The sequence below is a fragment of the Erithacus rubecula genome (genome assembly GCF_903797595.1).
Source record: "Erithacus rubecula genome assembly, chromosome: 5".
In the NCBI taxonomy this organism is placed as follows: domain Eukaryota; kingdom Metazoa; phylum Chordata; class Aves; order Passeriformes; family Muscicapidae; genus Erithacus; species Erithacus rubecula.
In genome coordinates this window covers 16,701,474-16,725,525 of record NC_136687.1, presented here as the reverse complement: position 1 = coordinate 16,725,525, position 24,052 = coordinate 16,701,474, and the positions used below count along the sequence as shown (strand labels likewise).

General features: G+C 35.8%; 1 protein-coding gene and 1 long non-coding RNA gene across 2 annotated transcripts; both read right to left on the bottom strand.

Annotated features, from left to right (window-relative positions):
* Nucleotides 1-82: 82 nt before the first annotated feature.
* PI4K2B (phosphatidylinositol 4-kinase type 2 beta) lies at nucleotides 83-21,420 on the bottom strand. Its single transcript, XM_079305912.1, has 10 exons — nucleotides 21,045-21,420; nucleotides 16,897-17,045; nucleotides 11,702-11,902; nucleotides 11,097-11,228; nucleotides 9,615-9,768; nucleotides 8,064-8,131; nucleotides 7,486-7,582; nucleotides 5,216-5,349; nucleotides 4,096-4,155; nucleotides 83-1,564 (listed from the first exon to the last, which is right to left on the bottom strand). Exons 1-10 carry the CDS (start codon nucleotides 21,340-21,342, stop codon nucleotides 1,391-1,393), a joined length of 1,467 nt encoding a protein of 488 aa, XP_079162038.1. The 5' UTR covers nucleotides 21,343-21,420; the 3' UTR covers nucleotides 83-1,390.
* A 106-nt stretch (nucleotides 21,421-21,526) lies between these two features.
* Nucleotides 21,527-23,806, bottom strand: LOC306802111. The gene is made up of 3 exons (XR_013774273.1): nucleotides 23,688-23,806; nucleotides 23,480-23,537; nucleotides 21,527-21,641 (listed from the first exon to the last, which is right to left on the bottom strand). It is a non-coding gene; the product is annotated as an uncharacterized lncRNA (long non-coding RNA).
* Nucleotides 23,807-24,052: the final 246 nt, after the last annotated feature.

Sequence of the window (24,052 nt, the reverse complement as noted above, 5' to 3'; positions counted from 1 at the left end):
CGAGTCCAAAAGCAGCGCCCGCCCCCGAGCCCGGCCTGCCGAGCTGCTCACACCCCACAGGAATACTTACAGCCACTCCAAATTATATAAAATACAAGCATTTTATTATTTCTGAGTTCAACAGTATTGCTTAGAATTACAAAACACAGCATTGTCTGAAATACTGAAGGTTTAACAAAAGCAGCAATCTTTCTCCCCTTCCCAGTCGTAAATGTCAGAAAATTATTAAAATAAAAATATTTACCACATTACACAAGTCACAGACCTAGAAACATTACTGTCAAGTCTTAAACCAGGTAACTTAAACATAAATGCAAATGGCAATTGGCAGGTGAGCAAAACATTATTCAGAGCATGAAAGTAATTCTCTGTGCTGTAGGTATTCCAGTTTTTTTTCTTTTTGTTTTCCAGTCAAAAAAACAAAAACAAAAACAAAAACAAAAACAAACCCCAACAAACTGTGTTTTGCTAGAAATTTAGAAGGCAGACTGGTTTTGTGATGAACACATTAGTGCTTCTGTCATTGGCAGAAGAACCACTCTGGTGACAAGTGATGAACACATTTTTACAATAATGGCAAAACAAACCTGTAACAACATGGTGCAGCTCAATTCCTTCATTGTGATGCATCTCCAAAGAAATATCACAGACTTCCACATATGTGCTTAAATATACACATACTGAGCACTACAGTGAAATTTCAACCTCTGAAACATACACTCAGTGTATTTTGTCACAGTAGAAACTGTGTGTATTTATTTGGGTTGAATTTTGCTGTAATACAACTATTCAACTATTTTTGGTCCTTGCGTGCAAAAAAAAGCTTACGTGGAGCATTTTCCCCCTTTCTCTCTTTCTTTAACTTGTTTTTCAAGGACATATTGATTTAGGTTTTTTTTAAGTGCATGACTTTTCAAGTCTACAAAAATCTATAACCAGTTTAAAATAACAGAAAGAAATCCCAAGGAAAAGCATTTTTACAATCAAAGATAGCTTTCTGAACATTTTTTTTTAAAGGCCATATAAAAAGAAATTGAGAGTGTATAGATTCTCATATTTATATTAAACAAAAAAATTCCTATTGTATTCAAAATTACTTTCTCAGCATATGCAAACTGTCTTCCCTTATTCAGAATACATTAATTTAGCCTATAAAAATACAGTATGGACAAAGTCTTTTCATTCCCTGACATAAGAATTCACAATTTTGACACAAAAATTGTAAACTTTTATTACATTCAAAATACATTTCTTTAGTCTTTAGAATTTAAGTTCTGAGGTGTTGGCAGTCAGAGCTCTTGGTATACAGCAGAAGTACGTTATTGCAGAGCCTTTACACAGAAGTAGCTTTCTAAAGTAAAGAGAAACTTACTCTTCCCACATGTTTTTGCTACCAGGAGGAAAAGAAAGGCTTCCTGCTATGAAAGGTCTGTGTGAATGCATTACTCAGTTGAACAATTCGGCCCTGACTTCCAGTGCTACTTCGCTCTACAACCACACGTGGCATCTGAACAAGCTGAATGGGACTCTTTTCATCCTTTAATGCCTGAGTAAGGTTTAGTATCTAAAAAGAGCAAAAGCAGGTGAGGTTAGGGTGCACAAATAAAACTGTGGTTAATAGGCTTATAATTTTAGATGCCACTCTTCAATCAATTCTGTAAAGAACTGTACTGCTGAATAAATTCATTTCAGAAGATACCTATTGCAAGTAGAAATCTTTTATTTATTTGGTAACATGAATACATCCTACTGCTGTCAACCCTTCCATTCTTTTCCTATTTCATGCAGTCCTCTCCAAATTTTCATAAAATCCTAAGAGTGAAAAATCTAAGAGCATTTTAAATTTAGCACATCTCTTGAAAGCACTGTACCACTAGTGAAAAAAATACCTCTAAGAAAGCATCATCATAATTTAACATAGGATGTACTAGCAGTTTAGCTACAAATTATTTTCTTATCAGAAGATATGAAGCCATATAATAAGCTCAAAAGAAACCCAGTGCTAAGATCCAAAGTGATCCCTCAGCTCCCAGGAGTCTGATTTTTCTTCTAAAACTTCAGTGCTCATGGACTGCCCTCATAACTTACTCCACCTTCAATGTTATCCTGCTGAAAACTGAAGCAAGTACTCAATTTAGCTCTAGTGACACATTTGCATTATCTTTAATACCAAGCCCTTTTTCCCCAGCATAATGCCCCTTTCTTCCTTATAAGACTGACCCTCTGCTTATTCTGCTCTTTCATGGCCAAAGAACCCCAATAGAGTTTTTTGCATTATTTGCTGCAATTTGATTCTGCCAGCAACTCCACTTGACATTTACATTCTCAAAGTTCTAAGGCAATTCTTTGTAGATGTGTTACTCGTTGCTTAGACTCTACATTCCTGAGAGAACTGGTTTTTTTGGGTTTGAAACTCTTTCCAAAATTTTTTCCTACACTTCATAGAAATAGGCTTCTATGTTTGGCATCTTAGATTTAAAGACCTTGACTCTTACATGCAAGCTATGTTTCCCAGTTTGTTTATCTAGATTCTTCATTTTATAATTATTAAATTCTCATTTTTACGGATGCATTTAGATATTTTGGATACACTGCAAATTCATCCCAACTGAATGAATCCTTTAGTATGGGATCTAGATAGCCAAGTCTTCTATAATACCCTTGTAACATACTTTGGTTTTACACCAAAAAGAAGTTAAAAATCAGTACTAAAAGGCCTTGTTTGCAAATGTATTTCCAATTGCATCCAAGGATTAGTTGTCATCTGCATTTCTTCCATGCCTGAAAACCTGACATTTCCCGCAGTGAAACACACTTTTACATAGCTAGGGAGAGGTAAAAAAAAAAACCCAAACTAAAACAAATCTCTGCTAAACTCCACCTGAGGGACAGTGTGTGAAGAAAGGGTCCAGATGCAGCCTTTATAGTGGAAAATTAATTTTGACAACCTCAACTACATCACTCTTAATTATATAATTCATGTTTTTCCTCAAGCATTTTGTTAAATAACAGATCCCTTGTAGCCAATTATATCATTAGAAAAAATCTACTTAATATGGTTTAGGATGCATGAGTGTTTTATTAATCCACCTTCCAGTGACTACACAAACTTCCCAAAAGAGTTATTTCAGAAACAAGTCCCCTATAAGTCAATTTAATAAATAAGGTTTGCTGTCTTTTAGCTACCACACAAAAGATGTTAACTGGGATGGTGTTTGACTAAGCAGAGCAGTCCTGTGCAAGGTACATCTTGATATAGGAAATTCTACAGAGAAAACATTGAATGAAGACACTACAAATTATCTGTCTTAAAACTATCCATGTTGAATTTATGAACACAAGGACTAAGTTTCAATAAATTCAGGGCAAATGGGACTATTAATTTGCCTTGACCAATTGCCTTACACTTGCAGAAATCACTATTTTATGCCTACGATGAAATACATTTGTTCATAGCTAAAGCTTTTTCTCTAGTATTTCACACCAGGCATAAATTGTAAAATAGGAGGAAGATGGAGAAACCCTCTCCTCTTTTACTTCAGTGTTAAAAAAAACAAAAAAGGAAACCTACAAAAAAAACCCCAGAAAACAAAACAAAACAATCCCAGCACTTAACTATTGTCAAATTTCTAACCTGAAAATGGCTGGGCTGCTATGAAGTACATTTGATAGGATGAAGAAATTTTGTTACCTAATATTGCTTTCAATAATCAAGTCAACCCTCCAAAATAAATTAATTTTAATAGCATAATGAAATCAGACATAAAATTTTCCATCTAAATTTATAACTCTTTTTCATTTTTAAAATACCTGCTAAGAATATACAGTTAAGTCCTCCCCAGCCCCCACAAAAACAATAAAACAGAAATAAAAGCATTTTCTGTAAAAGTAATTAAAAAAAATAAAAATCAGCATACACTTTCTGATGTTTCATCTATCCACAAATAAGAACAAACTCTAGAAAGAAATTTAATCTTCTCAGATGAAAATACCTGCAAATGTCATTCAGTTAATAGGAGTTAGTTTTTGTAGCTCTAAAGAAAGCAGTGATGATAAATTAAATGCAGGAATAAAAATGTAAAAAAGCAGTCTTACCTGCCCTCTCATAACAGACATCTGGTTTTCAAAAGTAGCCTTATCAAATCCTCTGTCAGTCTTTATTAAGAAAACAAACAATTTATAGTAAATAACCTGTTTGTTTTTAGCTACATATTTAGCATGTAAATTTATCAATATCATAATATGCATATTCATATTTACCCACACTATAATAGTTTCTGAAAGCTTCAAATAGAGTTCTAGTATGAATCACAAAAAGGTCTATTTATTGCCTCAAGTTCACATATGTGAAAATGAAGACTGCTCCACACAATAAAATAAATTAGTGGATACCACTTTTGGGCATTAGTAAATACCAATAGGTGGTAGATACCAAGCTTTAATATTATCACACAATGTTACACTGCTCTGTCATGATAACTCCAGCAGAAAAATACTTCCTCCTTCAGATTTAATAATACTTAACTAACAAACCCTGAGAAATTTTGAACACAAATGAGTTGAGGATGCAAATATAGAAAAATGTGTTTCAGGATCTAGTTTTCACATTACAGCTGCATTTTCATCAAAAGTTTAAAATTCCATATTCTTTCAATCCTTAATTGGATTATTTCATTTGAACATCTGACACAAATGTTTACAAAATGTTTTAGAGAAGGACACTCTTTACATGTCAACACTGTAGAGAGTTTCAGTATCTTTAAAGTGAGTTTGACTTTCAATATGATCAAGATTTCAGCAGCTTAGCACAATATATGCATATAAAATTAAATATATGAAAGGTATGGGGATACTTTAAGTTACATTATTTCCTCAAGCAGCTATAGTTTCAATATACACACCACACAGGTATGTTAAATGCTGTTTTAACACAGATCTGTGCTGTAAGAGTAAACTGGCTTTAATTGATTATGTGGAACTTAGATATGATATAGGTAATTCATTTTCAGATGAGCTAATTACTATGAATTAACCACATTGGTGATAGTTCCTTTATAATTACATAAACCCTTTGACCATGCCAATGCTAAAGGTGAAATAGCATAGTATCTTGGCATTCAGAAGTTAAATGGTTATTCTTCTCATGAATCTAACTGTCCCATTACAAGTATCAGCTACTTCAGTAATGGCCAGTTCAAAGAAACCCTTGACTCACCTTAAACAGCTCATACAGGTCCTCACAAAGGTCCTGTACGAAGTTCATATCAGAAAGGCGAGGAAGAACTAGATCTCTGGTCTCCTGAGAGAAAGGAACTTTTGCTTGAGGAAGCCAAGCCCAATGGAAGGGATCTAATGCAGAAAAACATTGCACTTAATGATAAACAAGCAAAAATGAAATTCTGAGTCAAGTACTCTACTACCTACTGCAAATTCTCAGTAATGCTTCTTTTTCCAAACATTGTTACCCCACACATCCCTTTTGGCTACAGTTACCAGAGCAGCTTTACATCTGCTAAGCCATTTTTCCAAACATATTTGAAAATTTTGAAAATTTGAAATATATTAAGCAATACATATTTAGTTAAAGCAGTCAGTAAAAAAGGGATATAAACTAAACACTGTAAGCAAAAGTCAAGGTCTTCCCCTACTTCCCCTACTCCCCTGGAGTAAAATAATAGCTGCAATCAAATAGAAATCTTTCCAGTATTTGATTCATATGGAAGAATCAACAAAAAAGTTAAAATTTTAAATATATTTTTAATGCCTTCTTCTAAGAACATTGAGAGAAAAACATTCATAACTTTTCATGTAATTGTTATTAGACAGTTTTTGTCAACTTATATTGTAAAAGCAATTAACATTACCAGAGGGTAAACAAAACACCAAACTATTAGTTGCAGGAGCTGAGAAAAGTCCCTAGCAGCAGGCCACCCCTAAACTTCCTCACAATGCTCACAGCCCTTTCAGTCTGGCAGTCCAGCCAGTTTTCCACATGGATCACAATCTGTTCAGTTCATATCTCACATTTCCCTACAAGAATACTATGGCAGAGGGGTTCCACTGCATCCCATCTACTCCTATGAGCTTCTGTATGACCATTTTCCTTAAGTTCTCCCTTCCTTCTGCTTTGGGGATTCATTCCCAGGGGCTCTACTCTTATGAGCTTTGAGATCCAAGAGACAGAGAGATAATCTTACAATTGAAAACTGAGATGAAGTCAACATTGAATAATTTATTCTTTCTTAAGCCTTTATATCTTCACTGCAATTTTCGTCAGTCCCTTCTCATTTCTAATTGACTCAACCCTTTCTTGTTGCTCTTAGTGTCCCCTGCCAGCTGTACTCCTGCTGAGCTTCAACATTCCAAACTCCATTCTTGCTCTAATGGAAAAATTCCCCATTTTTTCAGGGAAATCTCTACATCTTTCCTTTTTTTAAATATGTACTTAAATTTTGCACCCCAATTCACTCAAGATTTCCCTGTTCATCCATGCTGGACCAACTTCTTGCCTTTTGCAAATGCTGCTCTCTGGCTTTAAGAAGGTTATCCTCAATGACCAAGGAGCTCTAGTCATCAAACTATGCTCTTGGCATAAGAGATTACATTTTGTAAAAATTATGCTACAAATTTACTTTTACAAAACTATCACACACCTGTCCATCTACAAAAGAATTCTAAAAGATCACACAAGTTTATTCTTTTTGATGCTGAAGTAAAGATGGTATAAAATAAGCAGTAATTGCCATGTCTTTAGAATAGCTACAGAAGTGATTGTAACCAAGAGATATGTAGGACAGCATCTATTCAGTATCAAGACAGAGACTGCACAGAGCTCTGGGTGGAGTACTTAACCAGCCTTTGACAGCATAACTAACCCACACTTAACTGCCAGAATTACCTGACTGGGTAATAGCCCACAGAAGTCAATACAAGCCCTGTTGGTGCTTCCCTCCTAATGATAAGCAGTCAGAATTGTGATCAAAAACCACTTCATTTTAACATTTTCATTTTCAAGCAGATGGAAAATCAACTAACTAAATACTAACTTCTACAAACAAGGAAAAACAACCTGCTTACTTGTCCACCTACAACAGTACCCTTCATTTTGAAATAGAAATTTGGCCAACAGAGGAACAACTTGCAAATACTTGCAATCAAGTTATTTTCCACTGTGTTTTTCAAGAAAACATATTTGAGAAACATGTTGCTAAATTCTTCCAATTCCACCATTCTATACAGTACTATGTTTATGAGTATACATGAATTAATGTTGTTTAAAGGTAAAAAATACAAACAAGAACCAAATCACATATGCCAGTGCAAAAATTTGTTGCTAACTTTCTGAAGAAAAGTACATTATTTAAAAATTCTATATACAGCCACAGCGATGATTTCTTAGTTTCTTACTACAGCAACACAAATAAAAATTACTTCTTTGAAAGTTACACTCCCAAAAGGAAAATGATTGAAGAATTAAGTACTTACATGCCCTCCACTCATCAGGATGCTTAAAAGGAAATGCTAAACCATTGTCAATTGCAGCAATTTTAATAGATTCTTTAGTTAAAGTCCATTGGCTATCCTACAGAAGGAATATTCAAAAAGTAAGTAATACTTAAGTGCTTACACAAACAGCAAAACACACTAAAAACACTAAATAATATACTTTGCAGCTTCACTGGTTAAATTCAACCTAAACAATATAAAGCAGTATCCAAATAAACTCCACCACGTATGATTTCCACCATTAAAGAGGAATCTTCCCCAAACACAAGATAAGCAGAGCACAAAGGGATGAAGAAATGCGCCTGAGCAACAGTAGACATTGTTACTGTTATTGCTAGTAGAGCAAAAATACAGGACAATAGAAATAATTTCTAGCAATGTTCTACTTAGTCTAGTCAAAATGGCTTTTCCACTCATTTTGCCTACAATAATTTGCAGTTATCATATTTCCTGAGACCATGAACCAGGATTAAGAATACGCCCTTAATCTCCAGCAAGACCAAGTTACAACACTAAACAATGTAAAGAATATAAGTTTCAGAATACAATTCTCTTACCTTATCTGACAGATCAAGTCCATCATCTTGTTTGTCGTACCTGACTAACCAGTTATCGTTACCTCTGTCTTTAAACAGGAAAATACAAGTTACAATGTGTTATTTCTAAAGACACCATCATCTAAAGTGACATATAACAGTACTGTAAACTGGCACTTTACCCGGAGAGCTAGACAAAAATGTTCAAAAAGGTTTATATGGTTTAGTTTTACTGAAATGCATAGGCAAACCAATTCAGTGGAAAGATCAAATTTACCATGTGTTCTTAGGTATGCATTACTTCTTTAGGCTCCCCAACTGACTGAATATGTAGCAAAATATCAAGAAGGCCAAAATAATTTATCTTCATACATTTCATGCAGAAAGATTAGTTGTGATATGCATTTTTCTTGAGGAAAAATCTATCAGACCCCAAGCTTAATTTTAAAGTTTGTTTTAATGCTGAGGAAATGTAAATGGAGAAGGCCTCCAAAAGTATACATAATGTGGCCTCTGACTGCATGGAAAAAACAGACTCTGTAAAGATGGAGAAGGGGCAAAACTGAACAGAAGGGCAAGAAACTGAAAATGTCTGCACTGCTCAGACAAAATTGAGAGATGAAATGCTCTGAGAAGGTGTTTGACAGAGAATGACTTTCTGTCATTTTAAGGTGTTCCCTTAAGTTTAATCATCATCAGGTTTTCGTGTTCTATTATGATTTCCACATTCTGTTATGATCTATTGGATGAAGGTAAAATCATCCATGTAATTATGTTTTGCATTTTGAGTATTTGCTTTACAATTTTAAGAACGACAAAAACACTAACTCTTTGGAAACACTGAGGCTTATTTGATAAAGCTGACAGACCATAGCAACAGCTAGCAACTATTATGTTCTTATGAAACTTTCTTCTAGTTCACTTCTAAAAACAGAATTTGAGAAAAGGAAAATGAATTGGACCTGGTATGTCTGAAGAAAAGCAAAGATGCCCATCTCTACCAAATTAAAAATTGTAAACATAAAACTGCCTTTGGATTCCTCAAGAAGGAATTCACCTACATAGGTAACAGAAGAATTACAGCATCTGTGTGATAAAATAAGAGTGCAGGAGAACTGACAGGCACACATTGCAGTGGCCTACACACCTCAGTGCCTACACAATGACTATGAACCATTGTGAGCTGGTGTGAAACTGTGCTATTATCAGCTCCAGTTTAGAATAAAAGGAATTGTAGTCACACTTTCCACCTTTTCTTATGGTCCTGAAACCTCACCATCCTTTATCCCAAACAGGGAAACAGTTAATAGCCTATGCACAGAATTAAAGCACAATGAAAGCATTTATTCTTTTCTTCCCACATTGCTTAAAAATAGCAACAATGAAAGAGCTGTTTGGACTGTAATATTTACTATATTAATCCAAAGTATTTTTTCAAATATAAAATGCATCTTTATGGCCTTTGATCATAACAAAAGCATCTGAAATGCATGAAAAGCCTTAAGCACCAGCTTTCAGGCAGCACTGATTTCTGCCTCACAAAAATAGATACCAAGAGATACTAACAAATACCTGTATTTCTGATGACATAATCCAAGATAACCAATCTTTCAAACTGTGACTGAAATTCTTTCCTTGTGTTCTCAGGTAAAGGATCAGCTTCAAACTTCCTGAGCCAGTAGTCAGCTTCTTTATATCCTTCAACAAACAGCTGGAAGGAACCAACCTGAAATATTAAGAAACTGCATTTGGAAAATGTACATGGGTAGGTCACATAAGTAATGAAATAAGTAATAATTAACAGAAACATTCATTATATACTTTCCAAGTTCAGAGCACAGGATGTATGACACTAAAAAAATTAAATTAAGTAATAAATAAATTTCTCTGTGCTTCCTATATTCTTAAAAAATGTAAGAGTTAAATCACTTGAGGGTGGGTTTCTGGGGGTTCTGGTGGTGGCTTTTTAAAAATATTTGTTTAAACTCAGTGAGTTTGCCAGGAATAAAATACAGCTAGGCAGCTCAGTGTAAATGAACAGTTAGTATTACAAGAAATATATGAAACAGAGAGAGAGAGAAGTAATGCCTGTTCTCTTTTTCCTTGAAAACACTTGTTTCAGTAGTTCAGAGAACATTCACTCAAAATTACAAGAGAAAAATCTTCCTCTCTGGAAAGGCTTAAAACGTCACTAATAAGAACAGCAGCATTAAGCACTTTCTTCAAGATGCTTTTTGCAAAAAAAATTACTGAAATACATTTCCCAAAAGAGTCCAAGGAAGAACATGAGAGTTGGCATAGGCTCCATACACAAGTGAAAGGCGCTCAAGATTGAAATTCAAGAGCTTATATTTGAGAACTAAAATGCAGATAGAGAAACACACAGCATGTGGAATAACCATGCTCAAACATGCTTGCACAACCCATGTCACATGGATCTAAACTGCTGGGAACTGACACAAGTGGATTACCCAAACTGTACATAACCTGTGGTTTAAAGGATTAGGATTAGGACACTGTAGTGATATTCTGGGGATACAATAAGGCTCACTAGGCAAGAAAGATGTAAGATTTTTAGGCAGTGTAGTCTGCACATAAGACAAAAGAGAGGTAGGAAGAATATAACAGCAGGGTATCCAAAAGAATAGAAACAATAGAAGGGAAAAAAATAAACAAAAAAAAATTAAAGTACATAAACTGCAGGGAAAAAACAGATTGACAATATCAAAACATGACATTTAAAGAATTGGTAGTAAGAAATCAATAAATAGAGCAAAAGTGAGATATACAACAATTAATATGTTACTACTCCAGCAGAAAACAGAACTGTTAACTGAAACAAAAAGTGAAAAGATTATTAAAATAGTTCAAAAGAAGGAATGATGTAAGAGTGGATAGAGGTTGCATGGAAACAGTCGTATCAAATTTCAGACAGTTTTCAACAAGCAGCCCATTTTTTTCTTCTATCATTGAAGTTACTTATAAATAGCCTTTTTTAAAAAAAGTTTTATGTAAGAATCAGGAAGTGCACAAATTAGTTATTTTTGATCTTACCTTAGGAGGTAGTCCAATTCGGTTAAATTTTTTAGCAACTTTTGGCACTTTCTCTAAAGCATATTTTTTTCCTCTTGACTTAGCACGATCTATTGCACTGTAATTAAAGGTCTCGCTGACAAGCCAGACAACCTTAAAATATGAAAGTTAAACAGCTCAGAATTCCTTATTATTTCAATTGTAAATTGACAGCTAATGTTATGCTCAGCTATAATTTTTTTTTGTTTAAACTAAACATGCATCAGGCATTTTCAACAGATAAATTATATACAAAAAGGTAAATATTTGTTATTTTACATATCCCAAACAAAATTGGGAATTTTATATGCTGATTTTTGCAATTTGCATCTCATCAAAACATGAAGCACAAAAAGAAAATGCTAAAAAGTGGTTCCATGGAAGATTCAATTCACAGCTCAAAATTGTCCATTAAATCATAAGTCACTTTTTCCACATCAAATCACTGTAGCTTTGTACTTGCAATAGTTTATAAATTACTTATTTATAGCACATGATATACAAGGCTATCTACACAACCACAGTTCAGAGACTGACAAATATGTATGTTTTTTTAAATTCTGTAATTTGTGTGTTTTAACTTTTACCTTGGTTTTAGGTACAACTCCAAGCCCCAGCTTCTCATCCACAAGATAGGCACCAGCTTCAGAGAGATATCCCTGATTTGGAACGAGGCAGCCTCTGCCAAAGCAGCAAGGACAGCAAACTTTGTGAAAGTATTTGGTCCATTTTGGATTTAGATGTCCATAAGGCTCTTCAGATTTTGGTTTGAATACTCCAATAATTTTCTAAGGCAAATAATATAAAATTAAATAATGAGCTCTTTGAGTTGCAAAATAGTAAATTAGTTTAAAAATGAGTTATTTGAAAATACTAGTTAAATCTTAGCCCGTGCATTTTACAGTTCCTCATTTTACATGATGAAATAATAAAACTAACAAAATCCGATTCCAAATGAATTTATCATTAAGTGCTTCTTTAGGATTAGTACAAATGCAAAATAGTTCTTCATAAGAAAAAATCCAAACCAACATTTACTTTTTCAAAACATTTTGTCAAAATTCAAAAGGACTGAATTTACATATATATACATATATATAGTAATGGCTCCAGGAAAGTGACAAATACCTAGAACAGTAAAAATCAACTAACTTATTTTATTTTACATTTATTTTTCTTATTTTCTTTTCTGTGTTTGAATGGATCAAAATGGCCATCAGCTATCATTTACTTTACATTTACATAGTAGATCTTAAAATTAGTCAGAGCCCTTTGTGCATTTTTGGACACTATGCTTCAAGAAAGCAGTTAACAAACTGGAGAAAGCTAAAAAAAAAATTGAATAAGCACAAAACATATGAATAATGAAAGACAGTAGGAACAGTAAGTGCTTAAACTAAGAGAAAACTAAGACACAATGAAGTATGGAATGGGTTGCTATAGAAAAGAAAGGAACAACACATTTGCTATTAACAACCCAAAAAATGACAGGCTTAAAACCCAGCAGATAAGCTGCAAAAAATAAATCCTTTAGAAACTTAAGTACAGCTCAAGACTGGAACAGATGGCCAGGTTCTGCAGTCTCCAAAACAGGGTGCAACTAACAACAGGTTAGTTAAACATTCCTCAAGAATCATGTTCAAACTATGCTGGCTCCATATCACAAGCATTAAATTGGCAATTTCTCAAGGTGTCTTCTACATAGGGTTCTATACTTGTTAACCTCAAACCTCAGGGTTATTACCACATTAAAATATATAACTTTTCAATTGTCTGTAAAACTTTGGCCTAATGCATGAAGTTCACATAATGACTCCTCTGTAGCTCAGGTGGAATGCTATAGAAATGCTGCATCTTCATCCCTTCTTCCTGGACCATGGCAAGTAAATCACATTCTTTCTTATAAATACTTAAGGACAACTGTTTACAAAGCATTTTCACATATTGGTATGTTACTAAATCCTTATGAAAGAAGTGAGTATCTCAATAAGCTAAACACTGCCTGCTGTTGTAGCAACACTCAAAGCTGATTTACACTCAGGTCATTTACACTCATGTTTGCTGGCAGTGAGGAACAAGCAGTATTCTTCAGCAGCTGCTGAATCAGCTGGATTAGGGAGAGGATCTGACCAGCTGGTTTAACTTCTAGAGATTTTTCAACCAATTTCTCTAAGAAAATCTTGCTTTATCCAAGATTGCCCAAGACTAAGTAACTATAGAAAACTTAATTTAATCACTTTATAAACAGATACACAAGACACCAAGTATTAGCAGCATCATGTCTCATCCATATATTTTTATTACTTCCCATTAACAAGAAAAACTAGGTTACAAAATACCATTATTTGCATTCATACTATAAAATTAGTGCCCTATCAACAGAGTCAGGAAACAAATTGACAAGAATTCTCTTGGATTTATCTGTTATTCTCTGATTTTAAGGTTGCATTCAAAACCTTGAACACAACTGCATAGAGAAAATTCAACTTAGACCTACACAAATGCAATAAATATTCTATACAATGTGAAAAGCCAACATGGTTTTTTGAATACTTAATTATTTATTATTTTTTTCTTTTTAAATCACAGCATTTGGTATACTACTATAGTCAAAATCCAAATGTTAGGTTTAGAATTGTTAAAAAGTTATTTAATTTTTTTTTCCTATTGAATCACATGTATCTATCTACCTGCTTAAAACAAAGCTAGCAGCTTTGCACTTCTTGGAATTGTTGTGGTGTATTTAGAAGTACACGCCTAACCTTTAATTATCTCTTCTGAATCAGTCTCTGGCTAATACTTCCTAGTGAGTGCCCATCTAAAATAGGAGCTTAGCTCATTCTATTACCAGCCTGGACTGTACTGTGCTATACAATCAAACCCAGATATGGTTTCCAAGGTTTTGTTGAAGTTAAAAGCTTGCTAAACTTTGCAGAGCCACTGCTGTTGACGACCAGAGTAAAACCAAAAAGTTCAATCTATAGAACAAGCTACCAAGGCCAGTCTTAATTTTGCCAGTCAAAATGAATTTATAGACTGACTCTATCAACATTAGCAATTAGTTCAAACTGTGAGAAACACATTGCAGAACAATCTGGAGCAGACACAATGTCTTTTATTTATTGCTTACACAATGAACAACAAATGCAGAAATATTCAAGCCTTCTGTAATAACCCTGCTTAAGTACTGAACTCCATTTCAGTATGCAACTATATAACTTTTGCCAATAAATATAAAAAGATAATTTTAATTATGCAATTTGAAATTTATCTTTCTGATAGAACCAAATCAGCACAAAAGGTGACCTAATGGAAACAGCTTATTTTATCTGTAATTTGGTATTCATTTTGGGCAAACACTTCAGAAGGTGACCAGTAAAAAGGCTTAGCACATCTTTAATGAGCTCTTTCCCAGCATAAGAAAGAGGAGATTACTCAAGAGGAATAGGAGAAAGCAAGTGACAGAACCAGTCTGAAGCAGAATGATGCAATACTCAAACAGGATCTGAAATCCATTATACACATGAAAGTTGCACTATTGACAAAATGAAGTTTTATCAGACCTTTAATATGGATAGCAAATATAGATAAGCTCTAGAACAAAAGCAAAGAATAAAAGCAAAATTTAAAAACTTCTAAGCACTTGGTATCTTAACTCTCACAGTCCCGTATCCTAAATACTTTCATATTTTGCAATGAATTTTTTGAACCACATAAAATAAACAGTCTTTGTTTCTCAATCTTTGTTTCTCCTAAATACTTACATTCAAATCAATGACCTACATAAGGGAAGAGGGCAAGTCACTATTAGAAAATTAACTAGAAACAAAAACATAGCAAAAGAAAAGTAAAACCAATAAGAAAATCACCACATGAGAAACAAGGAATAATATGGCCCATGCAAAATACTGTGGTTATGTTTATATTAAAATTATGTATAAATACTCTCTCATTGCCAGGGCTATGGTATAATGTCTTATCCCTAGTGATTTCTCTACTAACTTTCTATTAATAAAAAAATCAGCATTAAGAAAAACTCAAAAAACTTAGTCAGTTGTATTTTTACTGTAGCACTCCAGAACATTCTTTAGATACATAATGCCCAGACACTTTGAAAAACTATTGATCCAAACCAGTATTTGACTACTTATATTTTTTTTCCTATTGCATATTAAATAAGATATAAACCTACTTTAAAATACTACTTTAAAAAGCATAAAGTTTGAATAGGTGTATATAAGCACAACATCAGAAAATCTACAAAGATGTAAGCTACTAAAAAAGAGAGTGACCTGAAGCTGGAACTCTGAAGTTTTTATATTTACAGCATTGCATGTGATAGCAAGAATCTCACAAAGCCATTACAGAAATATTACTTTTTCTTCAGGCTTCAAAAAGAGAGAGAGACCCTCCTTTCTATTTTCTCCACCAGAATGAAGGGGATTATTATTAACAAATGTTCCTGGAACATGAATGTTCCTGGTATATGAACTAAGTTTTCAGAAGATTTTGAAGGGGTGGTTCTGCCACTTTCCATAAAAATAAAATCATAAATGGACATATTTATTTATATAAAAGTCAAGTAACTACTCTCAAGACAAAACAAAAAAGCAAAAAAAACCCAAAAACCCAAATACTTATTCAATAAACTGTAAAAGCTATCACCAGAAAATTGCCATTAAAATAAACTAAAAATTATGAAAATTAACTGGCAAAGCAGGAAAATATTTTCTAATGACTAATAATATGACTAAAAGCTAAACAAAAAACATACTACCTCCTAAATAAAAGGAAAATTACTGTCATGGGAATGAGAAAAGTCTTGAACATACTCTGGAAACCTAGGCATTCAGAGTGTTCCAGCTTCCATTTCCAGCACAACTGAGATCTTCAGGATTAATAAACACCTACATCTATCTAAGAGCTAAAAATTGCTAATTGAGTTAAAAATAAAATCAGATGTGACAAATTAACAAAAGTTGAGCAGTTGGAGGTCTTATTTCGTGAAACATGTCAGTAGCAAAGTATTTTTAATTTAAAGAAAACAATATGGAAGTATGTCTGAGACATAATTTCCTCTTACTAAATAAAGCTAAACACATGTTGCTTTTCAAGAGAGATTCAGGTAACTATTACTTCTCTATTTCAAAGTAACCTTAGGACACCTCACTGATGATTACTATTCAAGGTACTATTTACCAACTACAGAAGGGAAAAGCAAATCTTGCAGTGGAGAAACCAAATCTTCCACCTAAGATTCAGCAGACAATTACAAATTAAAAGATAGATTTGAGAATATCACTCTTCTCGCCCATCTACCAATCACATGAGAAAGGAGACATGACCTAAATTAAAGGCTATCTAAGAAGAGAAAAAATATAGGAGGCTTAGCTAAAGAAACTTAAACCATACTGAAATCAGGAGTTCAGTTGGGCAAAAATCATTTCTAAGACACACAGAGAACAAGATTCTGCACAAAGGAATTCCCAAACTGTTTTCAGATGTTAGAGACCCTTTTATCCTCTCCATGTTTCTCTGGTGACAATCATTAAAAATGTGATAAAAGTGCAGCAGAAATAATAGTTACTGTGCCTCAGCTTATGTAGCAAGGGGTAATTAGAAATCTAAGTATTATTTGCATTGATTTTTCCAAAATAAATTTTGGCATACAATAAATTATTAAATAACTTATCTAAATTAATTTGCATATAGATAGAATTTTTGACTTTCCATTTTCAACTTGCTGCTGATGGTGTGCCTGACTTTGCAGTAACATGCTCACCCCTTTTGGATCCTTAGCAAAGTAACTCCCACTGGATCCTTGAGAGATTCTTTCTGGAAAAACTCCACACTCTATAGCTTGTTCTGCTCTCAGAATAATTTCTGCAAATTCTGGATCATCTAAAAATATATTCATATCTGCAGTATGTCCTGAAAAACAAGAAAACAACCAGTTTTAAGTGCAACTTGTACTACAAATTAAGCATAAGCAACCACACTGATAAACCAACACCCATCCAACAGCAGGCTGAAAAATCTGGTCCCTTTAATTTGTACAAGTTTTTCCACTGATACATCCATGTCTAATCAACTTTTTAAGTAAATCAGCCAAATCGGCAATAAAAAATTCGAGAGTGCCACTGCTAAGTGTCCACAATTTTCAAGAATTTATCTTTTAAATATTTATTTGCAAAACAAATCTAAGGAAAAAAAAGTTCAAAATCACAACTGTAAAAAAAGTGTGGAAAATTTCACGTATTATTTTTGTGTCCTGTCCATTACCCACTATTAGAACAGTACTGTACCACTCATTTAAGAGCTTGGCTAACATGTCTATTATCTGCTAAAATGCAATGAAGTTAATCCACTGAATAATCTACTACATGTAGCACTTACAAGGGGCACCAGCACAGCAATATTGCATATGGGCACCATTCCAGCCTTGAAACACTGTAAGCAACTTCTTACATTTATTTATCTGCTGATCAGATCAGGTCTGTGCAGATATTTGGGCAAACTCTAGGACTCTATGCAAACATTTAAAAAGACAAGAAAGAAAGGTGCCAGAATACTGCTGACCTTTCAATTTTTTCAATACTTCTTCACAACTTTTGATACTGTAGAATATTACACCTTCTTTTAAGGCTAGGATTGTTTCACATGTTCACTGACTCTATTCTAATGGGCCCGTGCATTAGGGTTCATTTCTGCATTAACAAACAGCTACATTATTCTAAATTAAACATTTATGGATAAAGTTGCTCTGTTCCCATTTCAGCAATTGAAGAAATTCAGCATACATCCTTCTGGAATGACAACCATCACAGATTCCATTAAAAAAAGATACTCCTTAACAGTTTGTAGAGAGTCAAATTAAAACCAAAGGGAAAAGGAAAAAAACAAAAAAATAAACCAAAACTTTTTTTTGTAGCTCAGGACAGTTTTTGAAGCTTTTTAGAACATTAGTACTTGCTTGCATGTACCATTTAAAACAGTAACATGGGCTCCCAACAAAAACAGTCAAAAAGCATTAAAAATTAGGAAAATCTTAGTGCAAGTTTGCAACAAGGAAGAGAAACATTAAAGCTAATAGCAGATCATTCTTAAGAATCAACAGCTGCAGCCCATTGGATCAGAATTTGTTGTAACTATCTGGACAATACTGCTGTGATAAACTACTTTAAGACTTTAGAGTAGGATGACAAGAGGGGGGGAAGAGGTTCAAAGGTTTTCCTGTTACAAAGTATTTAAATGAGTTAGGGAAATTAACCAAAATAAACTTAATTTTATAGAAAAATTCACTTTGAATCAGTGGTTCTTATTTCAGTCAAGCCTCAACTATCTCCACACATCTACATTACATCACACAGCTGAGCTTCAACTGTTACATATTTTTGTCAGTGAAAGCAAAATCAGGATTGTGGATTATACTGTTACCAAATGAAGTGCAACAGCAAAATCAGGGTTGTGCACTGTATTGTTACCAAATGAAGTGCAACATCCATGCTAAGTTGTTATGCACAATTATCTTCCAGATGAAGAAAACCTACAGGTGAACTTTGTATCACATGGATTGCAGTTGACAGTGTGGAAGACTCAGAGGTCAGGTTTTAATTTCTGTGCATTTATTCTAGAATCTAGAGGCATTAAGTAGTCTCAATTCTGAGGAAATTCTTCAACCATGTCTTTTCTAACATAAAAGATAACTTCTGAAAAAAATATTAAAACAACAACAGCAACAGCCCCATTGCACTGCATGCTGAAAGAAGAAGAGAAATAATTTTTGCAACTCATTATTTGCTCAGTATTGCTACTGTGCTGCTAGGAAGCATGATACAACAGTGATGTGCCTGTACATAAACACTTACAAGGAAACTAGCAGTTTTAAGGAGTTTATCAACCCTCTCCATATGAAAATAAACCATATTAATTGAAGATAGTATTTGTGAATGTAGCAGGGTTTGGGGTTTTTTTTTTTTTTTTTGAGTTAGTTTCTTTTTTAAAAATTATTTTAATCAAGTTTTCCACTGAGAAAGCATGTTATGCCACAACTTATTCCCAGTACAGTCTCTAAACTTACAATTATATCTAATTAAGGTTTCTATTGCAATTACTCTTGAAAATTACTCCTCTCATTAAACTCCCACTAAGGAGACAGGGCTCACACACACACAGTCAAACTACCAGGCCTGAGAACTTTTTTCAGATGTAATTTGGATAAGGCCCAAGTTTGTGAAGCTGCTATACTGGAACAAAGACTTGCCAAAGAAGATGCAAATACTATCAACCTGTTCTTCTGTCAAATTAGCATGACATGAGCTAAGCTAAATTAATACACTTTTTTTGCAAGAGTAACATGTATTAACTCCTTCACGCTAAGCTAGAGTTATACTTTTTAAACATTAATATGATTAAAGGTAGTTCCTTTAACCAATTCCATCTTCTATTCTGACCATAGCTCCATTAAGGAAACACTCTGTGCTGCAACAACATACATAAATAACATCTGACATGTTAAACAGTCCTGCACCATCAAGAGTTACACAGACAGAAAAGGTAAGGACAAGGAAACAAAAGATGAGATGCTGTAATCAGTATCAGTTCTGAGATTTTCTTACACACTTTTGGGACAAAAGTGCAAGACTCACATCTCTAACCTCCACTCTAAAACATCAACTTCTTTTTTTTAAAATTTCTAAAAACATTTTGCTAGAAGCACTATCTCCTTAACAAGATCTTAAGTCTTGTACGAAAAAGACAGGAAAACTCTTAACATTTTAATGGCATGTTTACATTACAGGTATGGACTACACTCAAGACCGATGCTTAAAAGACGAGATTTTTCTGTCTGTGGCCAAACAAGCAAAAGTTCTCTGTAGTTACTAAAACAAAATTATTAGCACTACTTATCTTGTTAAACTTGATGGGGGGTTGTTCAGATTTTTTTAAGTACTCTATTGTTGTAAAAGAAACAGTGTTGCCAGTCTCTGGCAAGAAATTCTATACTATAATTACAACAGCAAAAACAAAGAAGTGAGAGAACTCCACATATTTCTGACAGCACACCCATCCTAGATGTATACTTCTATAGAAACTTGCACAGAATCAGAAAGTTTGAAAGTCTAAAGAAAATAAAGTAAACAATAAATATTGTGTAATTTATCATTTTGCTAGCATATTTAGAATTCGATAATGGGCACGCTTATGTCTCTTTTCTAATTAATAACTAAATCTGGAATTTCACATTATGTTTGTCTCTTCAAAAACTGATTTGAAAATCTAAAAAGAAGATAAATTTTTTCGAAAACCAAAAATATGACAGTAGAGCCCGCATCTAAAACTTTTAAAGCACGAGATGGTAAAAAGTGAGCATATGATTAAAACAAAGAACAAATACAGGCTGATTTTTTTTTTTTTTTCAAGATGAAACGATGGGAGTCACAAAAAAGTAGTTAGTGGGATAGGCAAGTCAAACTGAAAACTTGACATTTCTCCAAGTGCTCAGGAAGCAGCAGCCAGCTCCACCACAAAACAGCCTTCAAAACATGCAAAGCCGCAAGTTTCAAACAACATGACAGAAACAAAGCAAGGCCCAACAAAGCAGCAGACAGAGAGCGGGGAGAAGTGACAGTGGAGACACTCATGAAGATGTAAATGAGTTCGAGCAGCCCTGCATACAGGGACAAAGCAGTCGAACTTATATCCGTTGGCAGCATCTTCTCTCCAGTATCCGTCAGCGAGGCATACATCGAGAGAGGCCAGCACACCTCTGCCCCTCAGCGATGCTGACAGGGCACAGCGAGCGCACTTCAGTCGCGATAGTTTCTGCAGCCTCGCTGGCAGGACGGAGCAGGGCAGGGGCTGCTCGGCCCCGGCCCGGCGCTGCCGCTCCCCGCGCGTCCCGCCGAGCGCCGCGGCCCCGGCCCGTACCTGCGGCGGCGCGCCGCTCCCTGTCCCAGCCGCCGCCCGCTCGCCGCCCGCGGCCGCCGCCCGATGCCCGCAGGAGAGGCTCGTCCTCTCCATCCCCCTCGGGCCCCGAGTCCTCCGAGTCGTCCGAGTCCTCTACCTCCTCGAGCCCCGGCTCCCCACTCTGCCGCACGGCCCCGCCGGGGACGGCTCTCGCACTCTGCGGCCCCCGGAGGGGCAGCTCCGCCTGAGGCGGCGACGGCGGCGGCTCCACGAGGAGCAGCAGGCGCTCATCAGGCTCCTCCGCACCCGGATCCGCCATGGGCGGCCGGGGCCGGGGCCGAGCAGCGGGCGGAGGCGCGGCCGGGCGGGCTCGGGGCGCTCCCGCCGCTCCGGCTCCGGCGCCCCGCGCGTGCGCGCGGCTCCGCGCCCGCCCCGCCACCTGCCTTAAAGGGGCCGCGGCCGCGCCGGCTGCAAGGGCTCAGCAAAACCATCCCTGAAACTCGCCCGGCTTCTGCACCTGGAGCAGCCTTGACTCCTGGCCACCACCTGCCACAGCCTGCCGCGCTCCCTACCCAAACTTTGCACATTGTTCCATCACGGTAACTCCCAACACAAAGCCTAAAAACAGTGTGAAAGAAAACACTATGAATACATTGCCATTATTTCCATGTTCCCGCATCACCCGTGTGTTATTATCTGGAAGAAAGAGAATTCAACTATAACTCCAACATACTGCATCAGATTTCAGCCTGGATGCGTTTCCCCAATCCTTTCTATAGAAGAAGGGATTTCCTCAAGTTTTGATGAAATATAGGAGAAAGACACATGCATTAAATACTTGCATAGAATTGAGATTAAGGGTTATACTGGGAGCAAATCAGTTCTCAGCTAAAAATATTTGAGTAACTTTATATATTTACTATTCATTATTCTCATAGTTAAGAGCATGGTTTAAGAATTTAACATGTGAATAATCCAGATTACAGTGAAAAAAAATTACTTTTCTTGGTTACTGACAAAATAGAACCTCACTGAAATGTTAGCCTTATGTTTGTTTTGTCTAGGGTTGCCTGTCAGCAAGTGGACTTCGGAATTAAGCTGAGTGTCCTTTAGTTATGTAACTACTAATATCTGTAATATTTGATAAACTCTGTTCACGCTTGCATTTCTGTTCCTATTCCCTTCTATTAAAAGTGAACTCAGTCAACTGTGACTCCAGATAAATAGCCATTTGATGCCTAGTAAACACATAAATGGAGGTTATAACAACTAGGCGTCATTTTCTGTACAGAAAATTATATGGACATTTCTGTGTGAAGCAAACAAAAAGATCAGACTAAAAGGGAGAAGTCCGATATTTTTCCCAGCAGACTATTAAGTAATACTGCACCTCCATTTAGCTACAAGTGAGTTGTGGCTGTTGCAATAATGTTCCACTGAAAAGTCAATTCACAAGCTTCTAAAAAGAGAGTTCATTCTTCTGAAAAAAAAAAAAAAAAAAAAAAAAAAAAAAAAAAGAAATAACTCTTTGTTGTTTTATAGAAAGACCTGGGTTGGAAGGAGCCTTAAAATCATCTATTTCCACTTCCCCTGCTGTTAACAAAGATGACTTCCACTAAACCAGGCTGGTCAGACATCCATTGAACCTGACCTTATACACTTGCAGAAATGGGGCATTCACAACTTCTGTGGGCATTCTGTTCCAGGGTCTCACCAGCCTCACAGCAAAAAAATAGTAAAAAAAAAAAAAAAAAAATTATGCGTTCATCTACTAATATTACAGTGTTTCTACATGCAGTTAACGGGTAATTTTCACCTTCTGCTCCAATAAGAATTCTGTAACTTGCTCACAGGTCTTGAGCTAACAAAGCCTTTACATTGCCTCCCTCTTCAGTAGTGCAGAGTTCAAACACCACGACAGCTCATAATTAAAAAATATACACACTACCATCATAGTAATTAACAAACCATTAATTTTAATTCCAAATAGCTAATACTCTTCAATTAGCCACCTGGATTAAAATTACTGAGAATTACATCACATAAATAAGCCGGGCCATTTCCCTCATGCTTTTGTCCCTATCCTTCTAACCAACAGAGCAGACTTTGTCACCTGCTTATAAGTATTTGAGCACTATGTCGAAACACTGGAGTGGAAGAAACAAAGGAAAAAGAGGAATACACAGACAACCGTGCGCCTATCGCGTTAGGGGAGCGCCCTCCTGTGATACAGAGCAGGAGGAGCATCTGCTCCGCGTTCCTAAGGCAGCACAACATCCAGCAACGCAGGGGACTGCGGGGACCGCGAAGGGAGACAGTTTAACTTGTAAAGATCTCTTCTGCTCAAAGGGCCAATTAACTGTGTTAATTATAGTATGAGCCAACAATTCAAGTAGGTGTGTAAGATTACTTTGTTAAAACGCCCAAAAGATCCTAATCAGGCTAACTAAACTTACAGAAGCGGGACGGTCGCTACGTACACTTCACACGCCAAAAAGCCGTCTGAGCTTAAAACTGTAAAACAGAAGAATCAGATAAAATTTCATTAACAGATTCAGATACGGGCTGGTTATAATTAAACATTGTAACAAACAGGCGTACTTAACGCGCCTCTTCAATGTGTTTACACTCCCTACTAGTTGTTTCAAGGAGGGAAATGAGAACGTGCCAGTCCCGGTGGCAAAGGACAGCGACTGCGGCCAGGTGCCCGCGCTCCAGGCAAGCTCCCACCTGCTGAGGCTTTACTGGCAAAGGAGCAAAGCCTGACCCAGACCTCCTGTTGGCGAAACTGTCTTCCCCCAAGGTTGTGTCAAAAAAAAAAAAAAAAAAAAAAAAAAAAAAAAAAAAAAAAAAAAAAAAAAGGTTTCGCTGTGTAACACGTTTTTGTCCCTGTGACGAAGTTTTGGGCTAAGCCCCCAGCTGGCTGCTGCTATTCCCTGAGGATCGTCCCAGAAGCACCTGTGCCCACAGACACGTCCCGAGGAGCAAAGAACGCCCTCGCCCTGGCGGTAACAGCGGCTGTTCTCAAC